Here is a 25071-nt window from a genome sequence, read left to right on the forward strand (position 1 = left end):
TTGAAATTTGTTTTTCATGTCTCCCATCTCATTGAATGTCAAACATCACTTATTGAGGGAGCCAAATCCATCTGATGATTTTTCCACCCTAGTCAAATGGAAATGGTGCGTGTGACAAAACAGTGGTATTAACATAATAAAGGAATTCGACTTACAAAAACCTCAACATCTGCTGGGTTGGAGAGAGTATTGGATAACATTTCTTTGAATCCAATTGATGGATCCGATGGCGCTTAGACAGACATTCAAATCATAACGTCTCAGGAGAGGCCAATAATAGGAACAACATGGGATTAATCTCAACACTCTCGACTCAGAGGAGACAAAATATGCATGGGCGCGTACATCTAAAAGGATGGTGTCATAAACAAATTCATGGGTGAGAGTATTTTCCTTCCTTCTTCCCTTCCTTCCATTCTTCCTTCGTTCCTTTTCACTCCAAGAAGCACGTGGATCTCTACACCTTCAGCAAAGGTGCCAAAAAAAAAAGAAACTGCGATACCAAAGTATACCATATTTATGAGACATGGGTGAGAGCATTTTCACAGAGGAGTGAACCCTTTCAGATTGTTGTCATATTTAAGCTTTTATCACTTTGAGGACATTTTATATTTCTACAGGTGCATAATACAGAATGTCATCGACAAGTTTATCTCTGGTGACAAAATTGAAATTAGCATCTCCATAAAGCTTGTCAGCAGAAGAAAGTATGAAAGTATGACACTGGACTTGATAAAAGACACTGGATCAACACCAACAGATGCCATTTGCCCCAAATCACTGACTCTGGAAGCCTCACACCAAACCGTGTGCAACCTATATTCCATATATCTCCACTCTTCTGCAAGACAATGGGACCCCAATTTTCTAAAGGAAATGCAAATTGTTCTGATATGAAAAAAAAGGGGCACTGGACCAATGAGCAACAGTCCAGTCCTTTTTCTCCTTTGCCCAAGTAAAACATCTCCGTTGTTGTATCTGGTTCAGAAGTAACTGAACATGATTGTTCAGTTACTTATATGAAACACTGACCTCAAACATCAGCCCACATCTGGTGAATCTCCCCCAAACTGTTGAATTGACTTTGCTTCCCAATTTTATCAAGGCTGCAGTTATTCCTGATGCTTGAACAGTGTTTAAAAAAAAACAAACAAAAAAAACAAAAACAAAAAAAAACTTTAATAATCTGCTTGGATACAATACTCTGTGAAAAGTGCTTTATTAGAAATTATCTTTTTTTTTTTTGGCTTACACTCCACATGTAGGGAATGCCACTGGCTGGACACAATATTCTTGATTATACATGGATAAAACATAATATTCATTGTATTTCTTTCTTCGGTTTTATGTAATATTCAGATTTCTGAGAAACGGCATTTTGGATTTTATGAGCTATGAGTCACTGTCACTAAAACTAAACATTGAAAACGTATCACTGTGTCTAATGGATCTACTGTATTTATGAATAAATTGAATTGCATAACATAAATAAAGCAACTTTTCAATTATATATTTATTTCCTTTTACATGCACCTATATTCATCAAATTACTGATTTCTTTCATCTTTTTGATCATAACTTTAAGTATGATTCTGGAGAAATGAAAGTTCCTTTTGAAGTGGTTTAATCAGGCTCGCGACATGACTTATGACAGAAGAAGAAAATCAAAGTGAATAAAGAAACACGTTTAAAATCTGGGGAATGTCTGACTGACCAAAGTGCGTACAGCGACCCAAAAATGATGGACAGGGAACTGCTTGTGATCTGACCTCCAAGACCAAGATTAAATAATAAATACAACGTGTCTGAATTAAAAAGACACTTTTCTACATTTTTAATGTAAATGTATTATTGCATGTAATTAAAAATGAATGATCACAGAGCTCACCTCTGCAGACCTGGGAGCCCTGCTTTGTCGGCCGGCCGTGGGGACCCATTGGCTGAGACCTCAAAAAGCACTGAGCTGGAGGAAGAGGAACAAAAAGAAGAAGAGCGGGGAATTCAAGAGTGCTGTCAAGGGATGAATGTATCACCACAGAGGCCACTTTAAAGACTGTCCAGCCTGTACAAATAACCATGGGAATTTCTGGCTGGTGATTAACGCTCTGGCTGTTGGCTTAAATCACTCCGGGAGAGAAATGGCACAGTCTTTGACTCTGTGATGTACTCCCCAGCAGAGCTCCTCTGATGGGAAGAACACTGCTGATGAGAAACTAAAATGAGATTGCCGAGAGCAGGGCCAGGAATTAGGGCTGACCCGAATGGGTCTTGGGGTAACATCGAGGCTATCACATTAACCTGACGGGGGCTCCTTTAATAGGGTCCAGGGCTTAAACTGATATATCAATTTCCCTCCATGTCGACGACTTCAAAGGCCAGAGCTCATTCTTGCCGTTTGTGCAGGCCCCCCATCAATCTCCTGCTGCTGTGGGCATCATCACCTCCAGCCTGAGACAAGCCAGGATAAAGATCAGCTTCTTCCCGACTTTGCACTGCTGGTCAGAGATGAGATAGCACTACAAGTGCTAGTTACTCTCTCCTCTCAGTGATGAAAAAGTATTTCCCCCCTTACAGATATCTTCTGTTTTTGCTTTTTGCTTCACTTACATGTTTCACATCAAAATAATACTTAACATTAGGCTAAGGTAACCGTAGGAAACACAAAAAGGCTCTGTAATGACAATTTTCTTTGTCAAATGAAGAAAGCTTTCCATACCACTTCCTCCATGTGAAAGAAGAGTTTCTCCCTTATGAAATCATAAATTAACTATGGTTATCTACTTTTCTTGTTGAATTTTAATAGCCACACCCAGGCCTGATTAATGTCTGGCTTGTAGAATCAATAAATTGCTTAAATAGAAGCTGCCTGATCATATGCAGTGGGCCATGAAAATGAAAATCAACACATCATGCTCCAATCCAAATAAATCCAAGGACAGATGAGAAACAAAGTAATTAGGGCCTAACGGTCTGGGAAACGTTGTTTTTAAGACTTTGGGACTCCAGCGAACCACAATGAGAGCAATTATCCACAAACAGAAAATAATGTGGAACAATGGTAAAGTAGCGGAGGACTCACTCACTTGCCTCAGTTAATGTTAGTGTTTATGAAATAGCTATAAAAAAACATGCATTGCAAGAATGCAATCCACAGGAGATTTCCAAGGCCACTGACAAAAAAGAAAACAAGTTCATGTCTCATGAACATCTTGTTGATCCCTAAGACTTTAGTTGGAATAATAAAAGAGAGTGTGATGTTCTACGGCTGATGACCTTCGTGATTGATGGAGCAATGAGCTCTACTTCCTACTAGGGAATCCAGAGGATGAACTTCAAGTCATCTGTTTGTGAACTGACATTTGTGTTATCCATCAGGAAAATGATAAACAGCACATTATGACCTCCACCTCGGAAAGTCTTGAATAAAAACATTCAAAACAAATGTTTTGGAGTGACCTAGTCAAAGTCGGACCTGGAATCAATACAAGACAATTTGAAATGCACTGTTCTTGAGTGGTCAGTCAAAGCAAATGCTTGATTTTTCATTGGAAAACCACCTCATTCCCAACACTCTGGTTATTATTGTTTGCTATAAACATTTTTTAGATTGTGTGAAACATGTAAGTGTGACAGACAGAAAGGTTTTGAGGGGGCAAATACACTGCTCAAAAAACTAAAGGGAACACTCAAATAACACATCCTAGATCTCAATGAATGAAATATTCTCATTGAATACTTTGTTCTGTACAAAGTTGAATGGGCTGACAACAAAATCACACAAAAATCATCAATGGAAATCAAATTTATTAACCAATGGAGGCCTGGATTTGGAGCCACACACAAAATTAAAGTGAAATGTTCCCTTTATTTTTTTGAGCAGTGTATATTTCCCACAGCACTGAAGCTACCCTGTAAAAAGCTAGAAAAATGCAAATCAAGACAGGAAATTGGTTTCAACATCCAGGTCAACAAAAAACAGTACAGATCGCCTTCACTATCGTAGAATGACTGTAATTGTAATCACGGCTGACAAACAATCTCTATGTCTGTGTACTAACGTCATAATAATTACCCTTGTCACTGGAAATGTGTGATTTAGGAGCACAATTATGGCACTTACCTCAGTCAACAGTTTAAAGATTGAGTAAAAGTGTGGCAGAACACCTTCCAGTTTATCTGCACCCTTTGTATAGAAAGACTTTCCCCCCTCCCAACAACAGAGACACAAGGAACTCCTTTCTTTTTGCTAAAGTCTCTGTTCTCAGAAATCATATCAAAAAGCCTCTCTCACAGTACAGGCCCTCCAGGGTTCTGATGTCACTTCCACTGCAACACTCCGCTGATGACTGACACATGCTTCACATGAGCGTGAAGAAAAAAAAGAAAACAAACAAACACACACACAAAACAAAACATACACGCTTACACACACCCTTTTTGTCTTAGACGACATTTCCGACTTTACGCTAACTTGTTTTGTCAAAACAATTCCCGAAGAAATTAAACGACACATTACTCAAGTCAAACTTGAAACCGCGATCTGACACAACAAACCTAATCCAGTTTGAACAGCCGCTGTGTTGTGGTGTCCTTGGAGTGTGTGTGTTTCTTCTTGAAACATGGCTTAGGTTTCAGGAAGTTTTAGGCCTGGAATCAGTCATCGGGATGTGGGCTGGGGCGGATGGGGTGTTCAGGAGTAGGGCGCAAGAGGGCGGGTGTAACGGCACAGAAAAGATGGGCTCTGATCAAGCTAATCACTCCTAGGAACACAAATCAGAGGAACTTTCACTGGGGATAAAGAACGTGAAAAAAAGTCAAAGGGATTTACTAGAAGGTGTGCTGTGGGTGTGACATGTAGACAGAAAAATCTAAATAAAATGCAATAAGCTGGCTTTATGCTCAATACTTTTTTAACAAGGGGGGACCTATGTTTGAAGAAAGATAATAAGAGTGTAGATTTCTGAAAGAAGGTCCTATGCGCTTTCAGTTTCTGATCACACACTTGATCTAGACGGAGTCAAAGAAGAAAAGATGGCAAATATTTCAAGAAATAAGAGGGAAAAAAGGACGGTCTGTGTAGTAAGTTGCAAGAGTCAAACTAAGAGGTGCGTTGCGCCAAAGGAGCCCGCTGGTGTGGGCTACAGTTTGCCGTTCGTGGAAGCCGAGATCTATGAATACAGATAAGGGAGATGTGAGGGAATTTTACAGCAGGTATTGTCTGTCACTCACCCCCTCCGCCTGTGTGATCACTGCCTCCTCGGCTGCCGTTTCATCTTCCACTCTCTCGTATACCCACACAAACACTCCTCCCCCCAGTGCTACCAACGAAGGCCTGGTGCTGTGATGTGCCCTTGCCAAAAAAGTGACAGGTGTTCCAATAAGAAAAGCAAAAATCAAAGGGCCATTATTCCTATTATGGCACTCTGCTTACGACTGACTCCATGGTAGCTACAGACACGTGGATTTGACCAAGAACCTAATATATCTGAGTCACAGTATAACAAAGGAAATGGGATCATGTTTGTCTATGTAACATCAAAAGTGAAGTGTATAACCCTCTTTTTTTTTTGTCCTGTCCAGTGGTGTATATACAGCTCTAGCTTTGGGTGTACGCTTAGGGTTGTCCTGAGGGAAGGTGGAGCTTTAGGCCAGTAAAACAAACCTTTTGCATCATCCACCAGGCTTTTTCCAGGAATGTCCCGTGTTTCGTTTTCACTCTAGTCAGCGTTCCCATCCCTCAAGAAAAGCGTCCCCACAGCATGATGCTGCCACAACTACATGGTGGTATGTTCTGACTGATGTGTAGTGTTAGTTTTGTACCAGACAGAGTTTTGCACATATGACAAGAAGTTTATGTTTGGTGCCGATACTCAGAAATATTAAATTAAATTTTGTACAGCAAGGTCAAAGGATGCAGAAGACACATTTACTTATTTATATTTTCCTTTGGTGCCTTCCATTTTCTGTAATTATCTGTTGTTGTTTTTTTGTATTTGTTAGGTTAGTTTATCATATTACAGTTCGCTGTAATTTCTCTAGATTCTCTCTCCATTTTAGTCTGAAGTAATTGTTGTGGCCTGTCCTCTTTGTTGCTTCAATCAGGATTTGTCATTAGGACAATAAACTGATTAATGCAAAAAAAAAAAAAAAATTCCTCCTTTTTGTTTAGGGTTAGGGTTAGGTATATAGTTCTTGGTATATAGTTCTTGGAAACAGCCCATATAGACCATATGGGCTGTTTCCAAGAACGGCTTTAGAGCAGGTTGTGGGGAGGGAGGGGTGAAGGGCAAGGGGATGTTGCAAAAGAAAATATTAAATATTTACCTGTCAGTTGCATTTTGGAAAAAAAACAAAAAAAAAACGGGAGATGGCAGCCACTGTTTGTGGTTTGGAACATGGAGATTATTTTACATGCTTTGTGTAGTATTGTATTACATTTTGACCTGCCCCAGAATTTAGAATAGTTCCTGCATTTTTATTGGTTAGAAGATAGCAGAAGGAGGGACTTGCTCAGGGCAGCATTCACGCAAGAACCACTGCTGTTTATACAGAAAACACAGATGTAGCAAGGCAACCAGACCCGCCATTCTTTTGTCCATTGTGCCAGGACAGGACACTAAAAGACTCCAAAGTTTGACAGAAATTTAAACTGCCTAAATAAGTCCTGGAGAAAAGTTTTATATTCAGAAACACAGAGCGACCTATTTTGCATCAATGACAAGAAGTACGCATGGAAGAGTTAAGGTGAGGCTGGGATCATTATAAGCAATTACTGGCCATATTTTGCTGTGAAAAAATCATAAAAAAGTCTCCCTTCTTGGGCTATCTGTGGTCATTCAGAGATCGTTTTGACTGCTGTACCCTGTTCCTCATCCTCTCCTTCCTCTTCTCAGAGTTTAACTCTAATAATAAGTGTGGGCACCTATAATTGGCTGCCAAATCATTGTTAAATTAATATGTCTGTCTGACAGGCTTTTGCAGTAGCAAAAGATTGCATATTCTGGCATATTCCATCGTATGGTGTGACATGGCTTATTATCAGGATGTCATAATACAGTCCTCGCACAGTGTGACATGTTCAAGGACAGGGGGATTTTTGAAACTGTAGAGTGTATACTGGGCTTTTACAGTTTCACACTGTGGAGAACGGTGGTGGTAGCATCATGCTGGGGTCTGTTTTGCTACCAGTGGCATTGGTCCATTGCACAAAATAAGATCAAATGATGTAGACTGTCTGCAAATTCTTCAACTTTGCCTCAAATCAAAGGTAAGAGGGATGAAACCTGGACACAGCCAGGTGTTTGAACAGGACAACAGGCCAAACACACCTTAAAATGAGTAAAGCAGACGGATATTGAGTTTCTTTTGGAATGAGCTCAGACTGTAGGTCTGTGTTAGGAAACCTTCCAATGTAAATTCTACTAATTTTGCCAACAAATTCAAACTTGTGGACCTTCTTGGTTTTTTGATTTCGTCAACATTAAATTTGCATACTGTTAAACCACTTCACCTTGAAAAAATGTAGAAAAAAATTCAATATAATAACTGAATTAATATGACATTGATGACTAAACTTCTGACTGGAACTGTAAGTCTAGGTATAGCTTGGCGACAAATTTGCAAAGCGGCTATTAAAAGTCCAATGCTGAATGAAAAATAGTGCATTTCTCACAAAAAAAGAAAATAAAACAGAAATAAAACTGTTTGGATTTGAAGCCTGATGCTGGGAAGGAACCTTGAGTCTCAATCAGCTAAGTGCAACGGGCAGCTGTGAGGTGATGGGGGGTGGGGGTCGTTAATGCTGTAAACACAGGGACTTTTCTTATGTATCTGAGAATTAACTCATGTTTAGAGCAGATGTGCAGCAACTGCACCTGTGACTGGTAAACTGGGCTACATGGAAATGTTTCCACAGAGAAAAGAAGAAATGTTCCTTTTGTGGAATTGTATTCTGTTTTTGATAAGAGAAAACAAGAGTGTAAACATCGCTACAAGGTTTTCAGACGCACAGAAAAATGAAGCACCATTTTATGCATGTAGTAGCTTTTTTTTTCCTTTTTTTTGTGTTCCAGTTTAAGCCCTTCTCATCAGAACTGAACAAGGAGGGAAAAAAAGAAATCCTGTGCTCTTTCAGGCACACTGTAACATCCAAACTGATGGTTTAGCACTTGTATTGTTCTTTAAAGTTGGAGGAGAGAGGCAACAGCATTTCGGTTCCTCTTTTATGGGCTATCAATAATCTTTTTCTGACACATTATTTGCTGGGTTGGAGGAAAATGGGGAACAGCACGGTCAGTGGTTCACCACAAAGGCTTCTGGGAGCTGGCGAGGGCAGTGTGCGTGGGCGAAGCATCCACCCTGGGACTCTGCCAAGACATCTTTTTGACCAGGCTACTGGAGCACTAAGGACCCGCGACAGAGCTGCACGCAGCCTCTGGGAAAAGCAGACGGAAGCAATTAGACGACACAACAGTCATGACAACGATGACTCTTTGGCAGATCGAGCACATTTCAGTTTGTAGAGAACTGCGGCAGACAATGTCTTTCATGACTTCTTGCTAAATTTCTGTTCCCTTCGGCTTGTCCTCCACTTGCTGTAGATATTTATCCACCTGACGACATCTTTCTTTATTTTTCAATTCTCTCCTTTGCTGGTTTTTCCACCCCTGTTGACCATCGTATTGGTGCAAGGAGTTGAACAACCATATTGCTTGTAAATTCATCACAGCTAAAGCTTTCAGGGAAATTAAATAACCCGAGGATTGAGCTTCTTTAGAGAGACCAATTAACATATTTTTCTCTAGAGGAAAATATTGCCTGAAGTTGAATGGACGGTAATTTTACGCATGGATTTTTCCATCCTAATTCTTAAAGCTTTGAATAATCCACAGAATTTGTTTTACAGAACAAGGGGTTTTAACGTTGTGTGCCGAAGCCGGGGTGGTAGAATTTTTAGACGGCTGTGTGTCAAAACAAATAACACGGCTTCTCAGAGGGTTACAAATACTGTTGTGTTAATTGAACATGATTCTGTGATTCAGTCTGCTGCAATTGTCTGCCTTTTTTTTTTTTCTTAACACGCTAATCCATATTTATCTGGGAGCAACAGAAGCTACAGAGTGTTTGATCATTCTGATTTTTGCCTACCAGTTCCTGGCAATATAATGTTCTTGAACACACTGAAGTGTTCTTTGTGTTTAACTTTCCCCAACGCCCTTAAAAGTTTTCTTGATGGAGCTTCGGATGTAGCCTTTTGCCATAGAAAGACGACCTTTCTGTATCTTTAAAATAATAACTCAAGGGAAGAGTTTTGTCTGAATAACTTTCAAAATGTCTCTTATGTTAAAGATCTTACTCTGATAATTTGGAAATAAAGGTTTCTTCCTGTCAAAGTGTCATTTTTGCACGCATTCTTGGTATGAGGGATTGTCAATGGCACAACGCAAACAATTGTGCTGCTACATTCTCGCCAAGGAGGAGTGAATGCTGCGAGTCAGTGACTTGATGCAATCTTCTAGGTTTCCTTAAATGTAAAAATGTTTTAACTAATTTGAATATCGAATTGAGCTTAGTAACTGGGATTAATTGGAATATTGAATTGAAATTAGCTTTTTGCAAAGTGCCTTGAGACGGCATCTTTTCTAAGGGGCTTACATAAATAAACTGAATTGAATTGAACATTATTTCATAAAAAATCAATGGTTCAATTGTTTAACCCAAAATACTGGTGTGTGTGTGTGTTACAGTAACTAAACTCTGAAAATGTTAAACTAGTGATATGTTCCCCACTTAGTGCATATTATATTCGGGCCAAGTTCTCTTTCTCAACTCGAAGAACTTTTTACACTTCTAACATCCAAAATCTTCTGCATACAAAGATCAAAGTGCTGCGAAGCTGGAACAACCCTTAATACTTCTCATTAGCGCAAAAACACAGATGCACAATGACACGTCTAACAGTTGCTGGTGTCAGCTGCTGATGCCTCCAAACAGCCCAGTCCTTGTATGAAACCAGCTAAGCAGACACTGAAACACTCTCTGAGTCTAGTCTGGTGTGGCTTAGCATGAACTCCATTTGTCATGTCGCCTCTAGGCCCAAACCAACAGGGACTTTCAAAAAAATGGGCTTTAAGTCTCCAACGGGTCGGCTGACATCCACTTCTACAGATCATTAAGGCTCCACGGCTTCTCCCTCGGCAGCCTCAAACACACCAGTAGAGTCATTAAAGCCAAAGTGTAATTAAAGTTGGAATAAACAAAGGCTTTCCTCCTGGTCTTCTTATTTCTCCCTCAAACCACGTGTGCATTGCTGTTTCACACAAATTCGCACATGCTTCCTGTTGCTCTCGACTTTCTTTTTTTTTCTCTCTCTCTTTTTCCTCCTTCTTAGATGGAGCATTTGGCACTTCTGAGAGCAAACTCTCATTGGCTCCAATGATGGTGGTGGGCATGGACGAAGGCCCTCAGCCTAATTAGAAAACTAAATACTTTGAGTAATGCCTAACCCCTGGGAATACAACTGCCATATCTCTTACACAAGTGATGTGGAAGGACCCAGAATGCCACTGGGGTGTTTCACTGAAATATCCTGTGCTGTTCCCGTTTGCACAGCTGTCCACACAGACTCATGCACTTAAGACAGCTTTGCTTTCATAGTTAAAATAGAAATTTGTGTCCTAAGTGCCGCAACACAGCTAATGCTAAATATTTAATTCCCGCGGGTGCTAATTATGGGTGAGTACTGGCAACACAGATTCCCTTTTTTCACTCCACATAACAACTGTAAAAGCAATTTAAGCATTTTTCAATTAATTAAACACATAGTCTTCCAGTAACCTCTTGTCATTTTGCCCTCCAGGACCATAGCTAATTTGTGTAGAATAGAAACTGAAGAGGGGGAAGGAGTTATGGGGGAGGGGGCTGGGTGCTGTTTTCATCTTTGCAAAATGCTCCTACAAAGGAATTAAAAATAGGGAGACACATCATTTTCACCAGCACTTAAAAAAAGATCACCCTCTATTATTCTTTTTCAAAAAGGTCGCAGTGTTGTAAGTGCAGTTTTGAATGTTATGAACCTACATATCAGATGATTGTAACCACGAGCAGCAGACCCCATTATGTTATCAAAGCAGTGCGAGATAGACTGGCCATGAAGCTAATCCCCGATGTATTTTTAGTCACAACTGACTGATGAAGTGAAATTACTACATCAAAGATAAAATGGCGCTCGCTGAAAAAGCCTTTGCAAGATCAGTCTGCGACATAGAGAGCTCTTTAAGAGGCTGCAAGTCAAACTGAACTTGTACAGCTGTGTTGGCTTATTCCACAGCACAGGAGCGAGAAATAAAGAAACGCCATAAATCTACAAACATCTCCAAATCTGCCATTCCGATGTGGTTAGTTTCACTTATTTGCGACTCATTAGGGGGATTAAAAACAAATAAATGACAAAAACATATTCAAAGAAGCAAGAAATTACAGGATTTTTTTTTTTTTTTTTACCCAGGAGCAAGTAGCATCACATTAGAATCCATAGATATTGTTCTGTCTGTTTATTCCTCTGGGTGAATGTATTTATGAGCCTGTGTGTGTCTGGGGGTTTAAGGATGGGCAGAGGCTTGTCCATCCTTTTCTAAAGGCCCCCTGTCATTGCTAGACATCAGAAGCAGGCTGTGAAATTCACCTAATAGTCATTATGGGGATGCCAGCCCCTGCACATGCAATACCTGCTTGCCAAGGTGGCTCCGCTCCTGCTTCATATTTGCATTGTGTCATCTTATCAGCATTCACCCAGAAAAAGGACAGATCACATTGCAGAATGACAGCCGCATAGCTAATATCAATAAATAAGGCAGAGGCAGGAGGGGGGGGAAACAAAACGCAAGAACATCAGAAAAGTACAGCCTTGAGTCATTTAAAAATAGCAAGAAAAATACTATTTTTCTCCTTATATAAAAATTAATGTCCTGAGTCTTTGGTTGGCTTGCATGCCCCCTCCTGCCATTTGGAGCAGCCAGGAAGGGTGAACTCTTAGAACACTGCGTGCTCAGTAACTTCTGGGCCCTCGCAGTCAATAAGGCTATTTCTGATCTCCGGATGGCTAGGGTTTCAAAGCCCATTTAAACGGGCTCCCACAAAGCCGGAAGCACCAACCTCGGGCCCTCTCCCTCCCAGTGTTTCTCCCTTTCTCCTTCCTCCACCACTCTTCCTCGAAATACTGAGAGGGAGGCTCAGCTTGCCTTCTCTTTCAGTGCAGGGAAAAGAGGGGTGGTGGGGGTGAGGTGGGTGTGCGGCGGGGGCACAAGGCTTCCACATGCACGGCGGTGAGGAAAGACGGGGTCAGGGCTCCCGGTGCTAAGCTGTGAAAGGCAAACGTTTGGCAGAGTAATTACACGCCGCACTGCTCTGGGAGTGATTAGTGATAGTTGTCTGTTCAAAGTGTTTGGAGCTCTCAGCCTTTATGGGCCACGCTTGCCTTACCTCTGCTTAATGTTTAGATTGGATTTGCATCAGGAAGAGAGTTGCATGTGTCAACATAAACAGTGCGCTTGGAAAGCTCAGCGAGTGAGAACTTGAATGTGCTTCGCTGGTGCAAAATATATCTCTCTATCAGGCAGAAATTGATACATTATTATGCTGTGCCTTCAACATTTCATCTACTTTAATCATTTTTTAAGTTATAATATTATACTACAGTTCCAGATTTTCTGTTTTTGTCTAAAATGATTCAAAATGTGCTGCTCCAAGGAGTTTCAGGGTTTTGCAAAAGCTATTTGTACATTTTTGCACTTTACAAATAGAATGAATATATTTTATTGGATGTTTATGTGAAAGATCAACACAGAGTACAAGGAAAGAACATGGGATTTTTGTGCTTTCCTATTGTTTTCCAAGTGAAAATCAAAAGAGTGTGGCATTCGTTTGCATTCAGTCTTCTTTAATTAGATTACCCTAAATTTAAAGGGTCAGCTAAAAGGGAGAAGCTGAAAGCAAGATTATGAAATAAAACAATTTCCCAAGATCTGGAAATCTCGGAGAGTGCGGCATAACTGTTTCCCTAACAAAAGATGGCCATACTCCTAAATTTTAAAAGCCTGGCAAGGGAAACTTTAATCAAAAGCAGCAAAAGGTTTATGGTTTCTCTGGATGAGTAACAGAGATCAACAGCTCAGGAGGGATAATCCACTGACAGGGAAACTATTAGTTGTATGCTTGAAAAGTAAAAACACTAACAAGGAATAACAGAAAGAAATCCTTTGTGGAAAGAACCCTGCATGAAGTCACATAACAGGCTTTGAATAGAAGGTGCTTTGGTCAGATGAAACCAACGTCATTCATTTTTGACTCGTTAGGTGGAACAAAACACCCTACCCCATAATGGCTTGAGGCTGGGCTGAAGTTCATTTTCCAAATAGATCATGACCCTAAACATACACCTGGACCTACAAATAAATAATTTAAATCCTATGCATTCAGGTTTTGCATGTTCTTGCCAAAATCCAGCTCAAAAGTAAATTGGCAGTGTTTGCGACGTCAAAATGGCTGATGCTCCAAAACGAACTGCAAAGAGAAATTGGCAAAAATTGCTTTCTGTTGACAGAGAGGGCTGGTGGAGCCATTCTCCAAAAGAGTTGCACTGAAAACTGCAGCAAAATGTGGTTCTACAAAGAGCTGACTCAGGCAGCTAAATGCAAATATACATATGGCATATGTGTTAGATTTTCTAAGTGAAATATTTTTAAAATTATGTATTATTTTCTTTCTTTGTATTGGTCTATCATAAGAAATCCCAGTGAAACACATTGACATTTTGGTGATAACATGACTAAACATGCACGGCGCTGCGCCTCTAGCTGTATCTGGTCTGTTTTGCAGCTCTTGAGCATAATGTTCCAACTCGGTCCAAATAATGCCTGCCCATTTCCGGGTCAGATGACACGAAGGTGCATTGTGATCACCTAGCTCAGATATCACAGGGTTGACAGGATTTGATGTCCTTTATGTGTTGATGTTGGCTTTTTGTTCTGTCCCAGCGCAGCCTGCAGATGAGAAGGAACTCCAGAAAACAACACATTTGGTTTTAAATCATCTCCCGATTCCAGGGTGTTGGTGTAACTGGAGAAACGTACAACAGAACACAGAAAGTTGGGGAAATAGGTAAATATTCACAGCAGCTGCTTTGCCTAGTACAATCAAATTGAAATACACATGATATTTAATTTCTCTTGTGTTCACTGTTTAAAGACATTAATAGTTGTAAAATGAGTAGCTTTCTATTACATTTTCAAATCTACCTCACCTACAAAGTATTATTTAAACCCCTGAAAGCCTGGGATACAGCTGAGAAACATATTAATCCTCCTGAAATCTTTTAGGCCAAACAAATATCCGGACAAATCAGAACTGCATGTATCTAACGGATGATAGGCATCATATTTCAACACCCTCTCCCCCTAATCCCAACACACAGGGGCCGACTGACACAGGCGGGATAGCTGGGTGGCAAAGCAGAGCAGAGACAAACACGGCCCCGGACAGGAAAGGAAATACCTCAGGGACTTTTAGGGATTGGTGAAAAGGTAAGGCAGTACCTGCAGTGCAATCCCTTCCAAATCTGCACCAGGTGTCAGGTATTAGGGGGAGCATCTCCTCTTTGGATTTCCACATCTGGTTCAATCACCCAGGGCAGTGTGTCAGACGTTGGACAAAACAGAAGAAGACAACAGAGAACATTTCTGACGGGTAAAAAGAAAAAAAAGAAGACTGTACCTTGTCAAAAAAAAAAAAAAAAAAATCATGTGGAGGATAATTGAATTATTTTAAATGATTCACAGGACTGACATTTAAATATTAAATCATGTGTGAAAGTACTCTCATGAGAGTACGGAATAACGTAAAGACTGCAGTGAGACAAAAATATGATATGTGGGCAGGAGAACTGAAGAGTTTGGCTTTTAATGAGTTAGATTTAGAAATACAATTACACTCAATCCCATGGAGGGTTTCAGTTAACTACAAAGAGAAGTGAGACCAGACAATTCCCTGTGTGATAATACAAAGCAAGAGGGTACTCTACAGAATGAGGAGCTCGGTATTAATATAATATCCTCAATCGTGAAGACAAATTCGAAATTGCTCTAACGCTAGCTTCTCGGCTTCAATGAATTAAGTGTTTTAGCAAGTACAGCTGTCCTGAAATGGAAAATAAAAAAAGTGAAAAAAAAATAAAATAAAATAAAAATACGGCACTTACAAGGATATGAAGCGAAGCTGGCATTGTTGTTGCCACAGATTATACATGACACTCTAAATCACTGGGGCTGATTGTGAGATGTTTAAATGTATCAGAGGCAAGGGAGACGAAACTTAATACCCCGGTGCTGGGAGACGGAGAATGCGACCGGGCACGTGCGGAATGCAGAGTGGCGGAGAGGAAAGCGGCAATCTACATTTCTAACGCCGAGGATGTTTCCTATTCTGTGTTTATGAAACATGGCTACCGGGACTACAAAGGTAAGGGGATACGGCATCAAAGTCTGCCCTGACAAAAACAAAACAAAACAAAAAAAAACAAAAAACAGCTGCAGTGGAATGCGTTACAGAACATAATACTCCACCTCCTCCTTCTCCTCCTCTCCCCTAAGCAGTCTCATTTGATTACAGTGTAGCAGGCCCAAAATCAACCCCTTAATCCCAGTTCTCACTCCCCACTGGTGTTGTGAGTTGGAGGTAGAGCAGAAGTTGGCAAAGCGACACGGGGGACGGGGAGCCGGAGAGCTGATGTGTTGTGGAGGAGAATCTCTCATTCGGAGAACAAAGGAACACGGTTAGCTGGTGAGCCGACGTGTCCGCAGCAGGGGCTGAAAGTGGCTGTTGTCCTCAGCGCGGTGACTCAGGTGGAGACAGCATGTCTGATGACGGTGGAGGCAGTGTATCGTTTACAGGCTCCCTTCGAGAAGCCCCCTTCGCATGTCCGTCTCCAGCCACAGATTTTTGCACTCTACTTAGGGCAACAAGAGTCAGGCTCAGCATTACAAGCCTATTAAAAGATACTTTTAATTATGCCCCACTCTCCCGGGATCACTTCTTCCGTGACTGCTGTATTTCTTTGGCATGTGCACTTAGGAATGGCACAACCAGGAGCACGTGTTGTTTTCTCCTTCCAATTAAAGGGCATGTTGACAGATTAAGGCTGCTTCTGGTTTGTGCTCCACTAACGCATTTAGGGAAGATGATGAACACTGGGGAGTTGGTGGGGCTGCGGAGGGGAGGGGTAGTGGAGGTGGAGGTAGGGCTGAGGTAGGTGGGTTGGAGTTGAGGTGGGTCTGCAGAGGGGTGGGTGGGGGGGGGGCGTCGGTATAAGGAGAGGCAGATAGAAGAGAGCAAACAAGAGAAAGAACATGCACATGAACCCTGAGGGATTAATGTGTTTACATTACCTGGGCTGTGATCTATCACCAACCTCGTCAACTTCTATTATGCATCACATACATAAGCAAGAAACAGACCTGGGAGCCCCTGCAACTCACTCATACTATTTCAATTGGATTAAGTCAGAGCAAATATCTGGGACACTGCTCCCACACTGTGGTTTCAGTGTTTTGGCACTCATTGGATTTGCACATTGTATCGCCTTACGTTTTGTGAAGCAACACACTTTCCTCCTTCCTGCGCATCTCATGAGCTTTAAGGTAGAATGGAATTATTACCTGATGGCATCTTCAAAACAAACTGTACTTCTGGTTGGATCAATTAAGCCGAAACAAACAAGTACTACCAGAGAGACGGGGGAATAACTGTTCATGTTTTTCTTCTTCTTTGGTTTCCAGCTGTAGTGTACAGGTGTGTCTCGAAGTTCGTATATAAAACTTTTTTTAGAAAGTTATTTATCTCAGTAATTCAATTTTAAAAAAGTAAACAGTAATTATATAGATAAAAAAAACACAAATTAATACATTTGAATCAATTCTGGTCATGTTGGTGATTACAGCTTACAGCTAAAACCCAAAATTTAGTCTTGCAGACAATTATATTATTACACAACAAGCAAAAAAAAATGAATACAGAAATATTATTTTATAGGTATGGTATGGCCCACAAAAGGACTTCAGCTAATTTAACATACATATGTAGCAGATAAGCACTGACAGCAAACAGGTGATCTACATCAAGCCATTTCTAAAGAGGGTCATTCTTCACTATTAGCTGTATCCAAACATATTATTGAAAAGTTCAGTGGAAGGAAAAAGTGTGACAGAAGAAAGTCTGTCTCAAGCTCTGCCTTGAGAGAACTGTGAAGAAACAAAAATACATTAATTACATTTAATTGGTATTTCCAATATGAATTTTTGGAGAAATTTAATTTTAGGTTTTTATTTAGGTGCAAGCTATAATTATCAAAATTAACAGAATTAACTGCCTGGAACATATCCAATGAATAACAATGAATATTAATAATATAATACTCACTTTTTAAAATGTATTTCTGAAATAAATGTACTATTAAAGATTTTTTTTAGCTGTCCCTTCATAAGATACGTTGTTGTAAAGTTTTGGCATCACTAAGGATGCCTGTAGTTAAGTCTGAAGGAAGGGTCACTGCAAGAGCTCATATTCACACTCCGGCATTATTCAATCAATATTCATTTACTTGGTGAGTCTATTGACTCATTTCTGAAGGAATACAGAACTTCAGGTCGTCCATCTTCAGATGAAGAAGTGTGAATTATCCCACTTATAGCTTCTGCCATACGAAGTGAATCTTGATACGCCCCACAGATACAGGGGTAAATAAATATTTCTAATAAAACACCAAAAGAAGAAAAAGAAGAAGAAGAAAAAAAAAGAAATCAATGGTTGCTTCCTGTGATCCTTCTCAGGCAAATCAATCATCATCTGCTCAGCTGGCAGGCTGCTGCTGGAGGACGGTGCTGCAGCTAAACAGAGAGAGAGGGAGACAGAGAGGGGTGTGCAGTCTTTGTCTGATACCTCTCATTTTGGAATCACTTCTCATAATGGGGTCATCATTTCATCACTTAGCCAATCCAGAGGTCTGCCATTCAGCTTGGCGGGGGGATTGTGGGCAGTGAGGGTGAGATGTGCACGGGTACAGAAACCCCATCAAGAGGAAACACACACTCACTCTCACACCATGCATCTTCATTTAAGTCACTGAAGAAGTACAGAGAAAACAAACTTGTTGCCCTTAAAACTCATATCAGCTCATCGGGTTCCAGATCATTTGTTTGTTTGTTTTTGTTCTTCTGTTTCACAACACAAACTGATTTGATAATTACAAAGTGGTCATTCATAAAAGGCATTCACAAAAATGAGGAAGGAGGCAATTACTGACAATTAAGTCAAGTAAATGAAAATGAAGTGTGTTTGTGGTGTGTTTGGAGCCTGAAGGAGTGTGTGTTCATTGCTTGGTGACTTGAGAAGACGTCCACATCATGGATCTGAATGGATTTCAAACAAAACACAGTCAGTACAATTTAAAAAAAAAATACAAAAATGTACAGTTTTGTTAGGTAACAAAAGAAAAACACTTTTTAAATGAAAACGGACCGCATCTAAAAATCCAAAACACTACTGAGAACAGTAGCTAACATTTTCTTAATTCAGGTTTAGTCAGCATGCAGAGTGCATGTATGTTTAATCATTTAATAACCCTTGGAGAAAAAAAATGCAAGGTCAAAAATAAATTACATCCATTATTTGCCGCAGATCTCCCTAAAGCATTTGGAGCGAAAACTGTTTTGAATTTCAATGGGATTCCAAGTGGCAAAAGCCCTCAGCTAATACATCAAAGAAAAATTGGTGTCAACTAATCGGTTTAGGACACAGATTTAGAATGGTTAAAAATCCCATGAATACTTCAAGCATTTTTTCCCCCTTTTTCCTGTACACCACTTAAGGCTTTGGGGAGCAGCGCAAACTGACCTTGCGCTCCAGAAACCTGTCCGCCACTCGACACAAATGACTGTTTAACTTCATCCAGCCACGCAATTAGTCCGCCACAATGCATAATGTTGTGTAATAATAGCCTCTATATCCAATTTAGATTACAGTTGCTCCCTCAGGCATTTTAAGTGGCACACACTATCTTTCACTCGCTTCTTCTTAGCCAAGAAAAGCCGTTTTCATGCGTCAAAGAAAATAAAAATGCGGTGTAATTCTTTCAAGAGGAAGGAAAGAATGGGAAAAAAATAAAAATGAAAAAAAAAACAAAAACAAAAAAAAAAAACAATGAAAACCCAAGATGACATCCCACTTTCACTCATCAGGAAAAAAAAAAAAGGGGAAGACGCTACTTACCTCCTCCTTTATCTGCACGGCGCTGAGAGGCGGTGGCAGCTGCTGTAACCCCGCTCCTTTTAAAGGCGCTGGGATCTTCAAATCATGGCTCTGACTTCAGGGAGCCGACTCTGAAACAAAACGCATCAAGACAACATGACACACACTCTCTAACTCTTACAACACACATCTTACTAAATACGATAAAATAAAATAAAAAAGATTTGTTCACTAAAAAAAGAGCTTCTAATAAAGAAACATGCTCCCATTTTACTAATTAAGTTGCATTTTACATGACAAATATTTGGAAAAAAAAAAAAAAAAAGAGACTTTCAAAAACTCTTAGAGAAAGTTCCGATTTGAAGCGGACTCTCTGAGCAGGTCTATCATATCAGTTTCATCTCATCAGCCTGTCATGTAGAGGCCGCTTCCTGCGTCCATCCTTCTCTCTCCCTTTTCTCCTCTCCTTTCTGTGACTCTCCTGTCTAAAGTCTGAGTGTGCTCGCACTGTGTAACGCCGTCATCACTCTTTGCTCTCTGGAGGGGTTTCAGAGCGTAAGAAGCACGTGACAGAGTGTGTGCATACACTCTTTAGCAGCGCCTACAGCGATCCCTTTCGGCTCATCTGAGACTTCAGCTGCAGCCAGTCACCAAATTATTTAAACTTTAACTTAAATTATTAAATCACTATAAAAACGGAATAATCCTTAATAATAAATAATATTAACAACAACAACAACAATAAATAATAATAATAATAATAATAATAATAATAATAATAATAATAATAATGGTGTTATCTTTATATTATTATTATTACAGCTTAATACATCATTTAACTTCCTGTAAAGGGTCTGTCATAATTGAAATAAAAATAAAAGTTCCAGCATCTGTTGCATTCTATTTATTGCCATCCTGCATTTCAGAATAGAAATATATCTGCTGAGATCAAATGAGATTACACCCTCTAGTCCAGGCGGATTTGGCGTAGTTGGCACTAATCTGCCGCGGCTTCAGGGTTTACGACTTTCTGAGAGCGCTTATGGGTCTGGTTTATTCCAGGATCCATTGCAAAAACTATTTAGTCTCCGTCTCAGTTAAATCTGTCGAAGTTTATTATTAAGAACAAGCCACGAATGTCCCTCTTCTATTGAAAAAAAAAAAATGATGACGGTGATTTGTATTCTTAAATTTACAGGGGGAAAAAAATGTTCCGAGGGAAAAAAGTTGCTTCTTCTCGGTCTGGAAGAGTTTTCGCCGTTTTACTCTCACTTTTCTTACAAGCGCAACACCTCAGCTGGCGTTTAAGAAAGCCGACAATTGCAATAATCCATTTGAACCACCCCAAACTCCCTCCACAGACGCGGATGTGAACACAATGCGCGCAGAGATCGAACAGCATCTGTCTGCTCGTTTAGCGCACGAAATATGGAGGGGGGACTGGGGGGGAAACACGCGTTTTCTTTTTCTTTACGCACAAAGAAAGCGATCGCTGCAGCGAGGCGCCTTTTTTTTCGTTCCTGGCGGTATCTTGCAAGCCCACATCTCCTGCATACAACAGCCGATTTGTTGTTGATCAAGTGTGAAAGTAAGGACTTCGTATTTGGGAGAAAGGGGAGGAAAGTTGAGAGTTGATAGACTCGCATGACGTCGCCGTCCAAAAAGGGGGGCTGCCAGGCGCACTTGAGGCTCACTGCAACGAGGCTTGTTAAAAACGGGAAAAATAGAGAAATTGAGAATGAGAAGGCTTGTTAGTTAACGCGAGAGAAGGGAGGGGGTGAGGAAGAGAGAGAGAGAGAGAGAGGGGGAGAGAGAGAGAGAGAGAGTGCATGGGTTTGGACAGGGGTTGTGGTTACCCAGCATAAGCTTGCCTTTCCCTTCTGTGACTACACCCCGCGAGGAGGAGCGTGCTGCGCAGCGTAGTAGGCGTCAGGATCCTCAATTTCCAACTTAGCATCTTGGCAGGACGTTTTCCCAAGCAAAGCCCCCCGTCCGACGGGAAAAAATAAAAAAAATAAAACTTCTGCACAGGCATGAGAGCGACGGTGCAACTCAGATAAAGGAGCAGCAGACTGTGAACTCTTCCGACGGACAGAGGCTGGCTGGCTGGCTGGCTGGCTGGCAGCGACCAAAAATAATCCGCTTCTTTTTTTTCTTTTTTTTTTTTTTAATTTCGGCAGTTCACTTTTTGATTTCTGCGCTGTCATTTGCAAGAAGAGGACAGACATCGGGGTCTGCATACACGTAGCTCATATGCGCTCCGGCAGCAGCGCATGAGAAGACACACACAAAAAAAGCGGGGGGAAAGTGCGCAAGTTTAAGTGGCTTCACACTCTCGGGGCTCCAGCATGGCGTATCCTCAGGGCTACTTGTACCAGCCGTCCGCCTCTTTAGCCCTGTACTCTTGCCCCGCGTACAGCACCAGCGTCATATCGGGACCCAGAACCGAGGAGCTTGGGAGATCCTCTTCGGGATCCGCGTTTGCGCCCTATGCCGGATCTACCGCGTTCACCAGCGCCTCTCCGGGCTATAACTCCCATTTACCGTACAGCGCGGACGCGGCGGCGGCTGCCACTTTCACCTCATACGTGGTGAGTAAATTAAAGGTGATTATTGATCCAGAGAGAGCGCAGAAAGCGAATCAGAAGTGAAAAAAAAGTGTAAGGGTTCTGCTTAATCGAAGCAAGAGGTTGTGTTTGTTAAAGTAAAAAAAAAAACAACTACATTTTCAGGAGTTTCCGCGCCAGTATATATATATATATAATTATATATAAAATTTGTAATTTGTGTGTGTGTGTGTGTGTGTGTGCGTCTGTATTTTTTATCTAAAAAGGAGAAACACTACCCTGAATTCACTCTGCACGACAGAGTGCAGAAGCGCCATATGATTGGAGCTTATGGGTCACTATTTGTTTTTATAAGCTTATTAACTGCGTCAGCTGCGGAATTCAACCCCAGCTGCAATGAAAATTAGATTTGCCGTTTTGATTTTGAATCTCCTTGTTGTTGTTTTTCCCCCATGAGATAAGTTCTCAAACCGTCTTTAAAGGCCAAATAACAACAAAAAAGGCACATGAAAATTAAGATAATAGAATTATTATAAGGACTATATTATAGGTCGTTTTATACTTGTTCAATAGTTTGTCCAGCAAATATTTCGTACCTATGTGTTGCGACAAAATAAAACAGGAAAGTAAATGATCAGACATCATTTAAGACATAAAAGTTACCCACAACTCTATAAACATTTTACTGAATTTAAGGCATGTGCGTCATCATGCGCGTTTGTTTTACAGTGCACGCGCATGTGCGTGTGTGTTTACTTCTGATTTTTTTTTTTTTTTGCAATTGTTTAGAAAATAACTCAAGTTTCAAAATATTTGTGCATTCACTAATATTTTTTGTTCTTATTCCAGAGTTCTCCCTACGATCACACAACGGGAATGGCTGGTTCTATTGGATACCACCCTTATGCGGCGCCCCTGGGCACCTACCCTTACGGTGACCCCGCATACCGCAAGAACGCAACGCGGGACGCCACCGCCACCCTGAAGGCTTGGCTCAACGAGCACCGAAAGAACCCATATCCAACTAAAGGGGAGAAGATCATGCTGGCCATCATCACCAAAATGACCCTCACACAGGTGTCCACCTGGTTCGCTAACGCCAGGAGGAGGCTAAAGAAGGAGAACAAGATGACCTGGACCCCCCGCAACCGGAGCGAGGACGAGGAGGAGGACGAGAACATCGACTTGGAGAAAAATGACGACGACGAGCCAAACAAGCCTCTTGACAAGGGGGACTCCACAGACACGGAGGCAGGTCGGTGTTGCAGGGGGGGAAAAAAAGAAAGAAAAAAAAGGGGGCAAAAAAAAAAATCATCAATTTTTCATCGCAGTCGTTTCCACTCAAGGCGCAAAATTGATTGCTGGTTAATGGTGGTGTATAATTTATAATGAGACAATTGCTTTAAATAATAATCACCTTGAAGTCCCCTCGTTTGACTTTTCATTGGCTGAAATTGCTGGGGACGCGCAGTGTTTAGCAGTCAATTTATCTTTAACGGCATAATAAGGATGCAAATGCTGAAGTGGGCTGGGAATTCAAGTGAAAGTGCTTTTACTCTGATTATTTCTGCTGAACACCATTATAATTCTAATGCATCAAATGGAAAATATAAATGTATATATTTTTTAAAAATCGCATGGTAATGTTAACAATCTTTAATTATTGTAATTATGAAGTAATTCCGCTTTTTTAGTCTAGTGCACTTATTTATGAGGAACTTTATAAGCGCAGTAAAACGAATGTAGTTTTGCTTAAATGTGATATTTTAGTACATAGTAGTTTTTTTTTTCTTTTGCCTCATGATCACCTAAAATACTTTTTTTTTTTTTTCCAGTTCCACCAGTAATGCGCTGTTGCGATTATTTGGCAATGATTCCTTTCTTTATTTGCGCTTCAGATCACAAACTACTGAACCCAGGGGACATTGGCTGTGACAGATTTAAAGAAGAGAGCCATGGTAAAGAGACGGATCCCCTCCTGAGCGACTCGGAGTTAAAAGAGCAGGAGGAGCGGACTACGGAGCTGCTGCCGGACTCAGCCAAGCCGACCACCTCGTCTCCACCAGCGGTGCCCCGGGGGAACCAGGCCGGCGCGACGCAAGACAAACCGTCCGATTTGAGCCACCCGCAGAATACGGTGACCAGCAACGTGACCTCTGTTATCCACTCGCCCCCTTCAGCCCCTAAACCCAAACTTTGGTCGTTGGCGGAGATCGCGACGTCTTCAGACAGGTGTAAGGGAAGCGGCGACGCGCAGCAGGCGTGCCCCGGCTTGGGTCAGAGCGCAGTGCTGGGCACCAACGCCTCTCCGTCCCGGTCCTCCCCCCAGTGCCCGCTCCCCAACAGCACGGTCCTATCCAGGCCTCTGTACTACACCTCCCCCTTCTACCCCGGCTACACGAACTATGGTGGCAGCTTTGGACCCCTTCACAGTAACCACGGCTCGGTGACCACGGGCTCCACGGCACATTTCAATGGATTAAACCAGACTGTGTTAAATAGAGCAGAGGCCTTGGTAAGGGAGAGCCAGAAAGTCAGAGGCCAAACGCAGGTAGATCTTTGTAAAGACTCCCCTTATGAACTAAAGAAAGGTATGTCAAATATTTAATACCTGAATATTTTCCACTTCACCACGGACTTCTATTTATTTTATTTTTTTGTGGTTGCATTGAAAAAAAAAACAACAAAAAAAAACAAGGAAAAAAAACGAACAAGAAGAATGCTGAAGCAAATTCTGAGAATATGGTTATTTTCTGAGTAAATGCTTATCTTCAAAATAATTTTTAGTTTCTGAATGGTTAATCCTAAAAAAAATGTAACAAGAATGGTCTTAATTGCTGCAGCCGCCTATTTGTATGAAAGACTAACATGTATATTTAATGTAGCTTTTTGTATTTAAAATGGACAACACGCTATCTTTGAAGTAAATTATGGAGAAAAAAAACTACACACTTGTGCAGAGGTTATTTGGTGGAACAGCTGATGTTGCTTGGTTTGTTTACTTGCATTTTGCACGATGACAGATGGTCTAAAGGTCATTAGTCTCACAACACACAGGCAGTTTTTGGGAGTTTTGTTTTTATGATTTTAATTTTATTAGGTCAAATTCCACTCAATCCTTCAATTATTTTCAATGTCTCTTTTTTTCTTGCGCGCGTTTCTAAAAGTGGATGTTGACATAACAACAGCAGCAAAGCGCAGCCATTTA

At 40.9% G+C, this 25071-nt stretch overlaps 1 protein-coding gene and 2 long non-coding RNA genes across 5 annotated transcripts; 1 reads left to right on the forward strand and 2 right to left on the reverse strand.

Annotated features, from left to right (window-relative positions):
• Positions 1-12799: 12799 nt before the first annotated feature.
• LOC106948457 (uncharacterized) lies at positions 12800-14777 on the reverse strand. Its single transcript, XR_001425175.1, has 2 exons — positions 14592-14777; positions 12800-14115 (listed from the first exon to the last, which is right to left on the reverse strand). It is a non-coding gene; the product is annotated as an uncharacterized LOC106948457 (long non-coding RNA).
• irx5a (iroquois homeobox 5a) lies at positions 14077-24800 on the forward strand. Of its 3 annotated transcripts, none has more exons than XM_015034140.1 (3): positions 14077-14157; positions 22713-23118; positions 23762-24677. In XM_015034140.1, the coding sequence occupies exons 2-3, from the start codon at positions 22740-22742 to the stop codon at positions 24469-24471; spliced, it is 1089 nt and encodes a 362-aa protein (XP_014889626.1). In that variant the 5' UTR covers positions 14077-14157; positions 22713-22739; the 3' UTR covers positions 24472-24677. The 3 variants fall into 3 exon arrangements, with proteins under 3 accessions (XP_014889626.1, XP_014889624.1, XP_014889625.1); XM_015034138.1 differs by lacking the exon at positions 14077-14157 and adding an exon at positions 21120-21902 and having other exon boundaries at positions 23762-24800; XM_015034139.1 differs by lacking the exon at positions 14077-14157 and adding an exon at positions 21127-21887 and having other exon boundaries at positions 23762-24800.
• On the reverse strand, positions 14940-19970 carry LOC106948455 (uncharacterized). Its single transcript, XR_001425173.1, has 2 exons — positions 19318-19970; positions 14940-18458 (listed from the first exon to the last, which is right to left on the reverse strand). It is a non-coding gene; the product is annotated as an uncharacterized LOC106948455 (long non-coding RNA).
• Positions 24801-25071: the final 271 nt, after the last annotated feature.

The sequence above is a fragment of the Poecilia latipinna genome, unplaced genomic scaffold (assembly GCF_001443285.1).
Source record: "Poecilia latipinna isolate Pla-1442-1.1 unplaced genomic scaffold, P_latipinna-1.0 Scaffold289, whole genome shotgun sequence".
Classification (NCBI taxonomy): domain Eukaryota; kingdom Metazoa; phylum Chordata; class Actinopteri; order Cyprinodontiformes; family Poeciliidae; genus Poecilia; species Poecilia latipinna.

Coding starts and splice junctions, on each gene's coding strand:
- irx5a (XM_015034138.1), top strand. CDS start 21,645: ATGGCGTATCCTCAGGGCTACTTGTACCAGCCGTCCGCCTCTTTAGCC. Junction 21,903..22,712: donor ACGTGGTGAGTAAATTAAAG/GTGATTATTGAT, acceptor TTCTTATTCCAG/AGTTCTCCCTACGATCACAC. Junction 23,119..23,761: donor CTCCACAGACACGGAGGCAG/GTCGGTGTTGCA, acceptor TTTGCGCTTCAG/ATCACAAACTACTGAACCCA.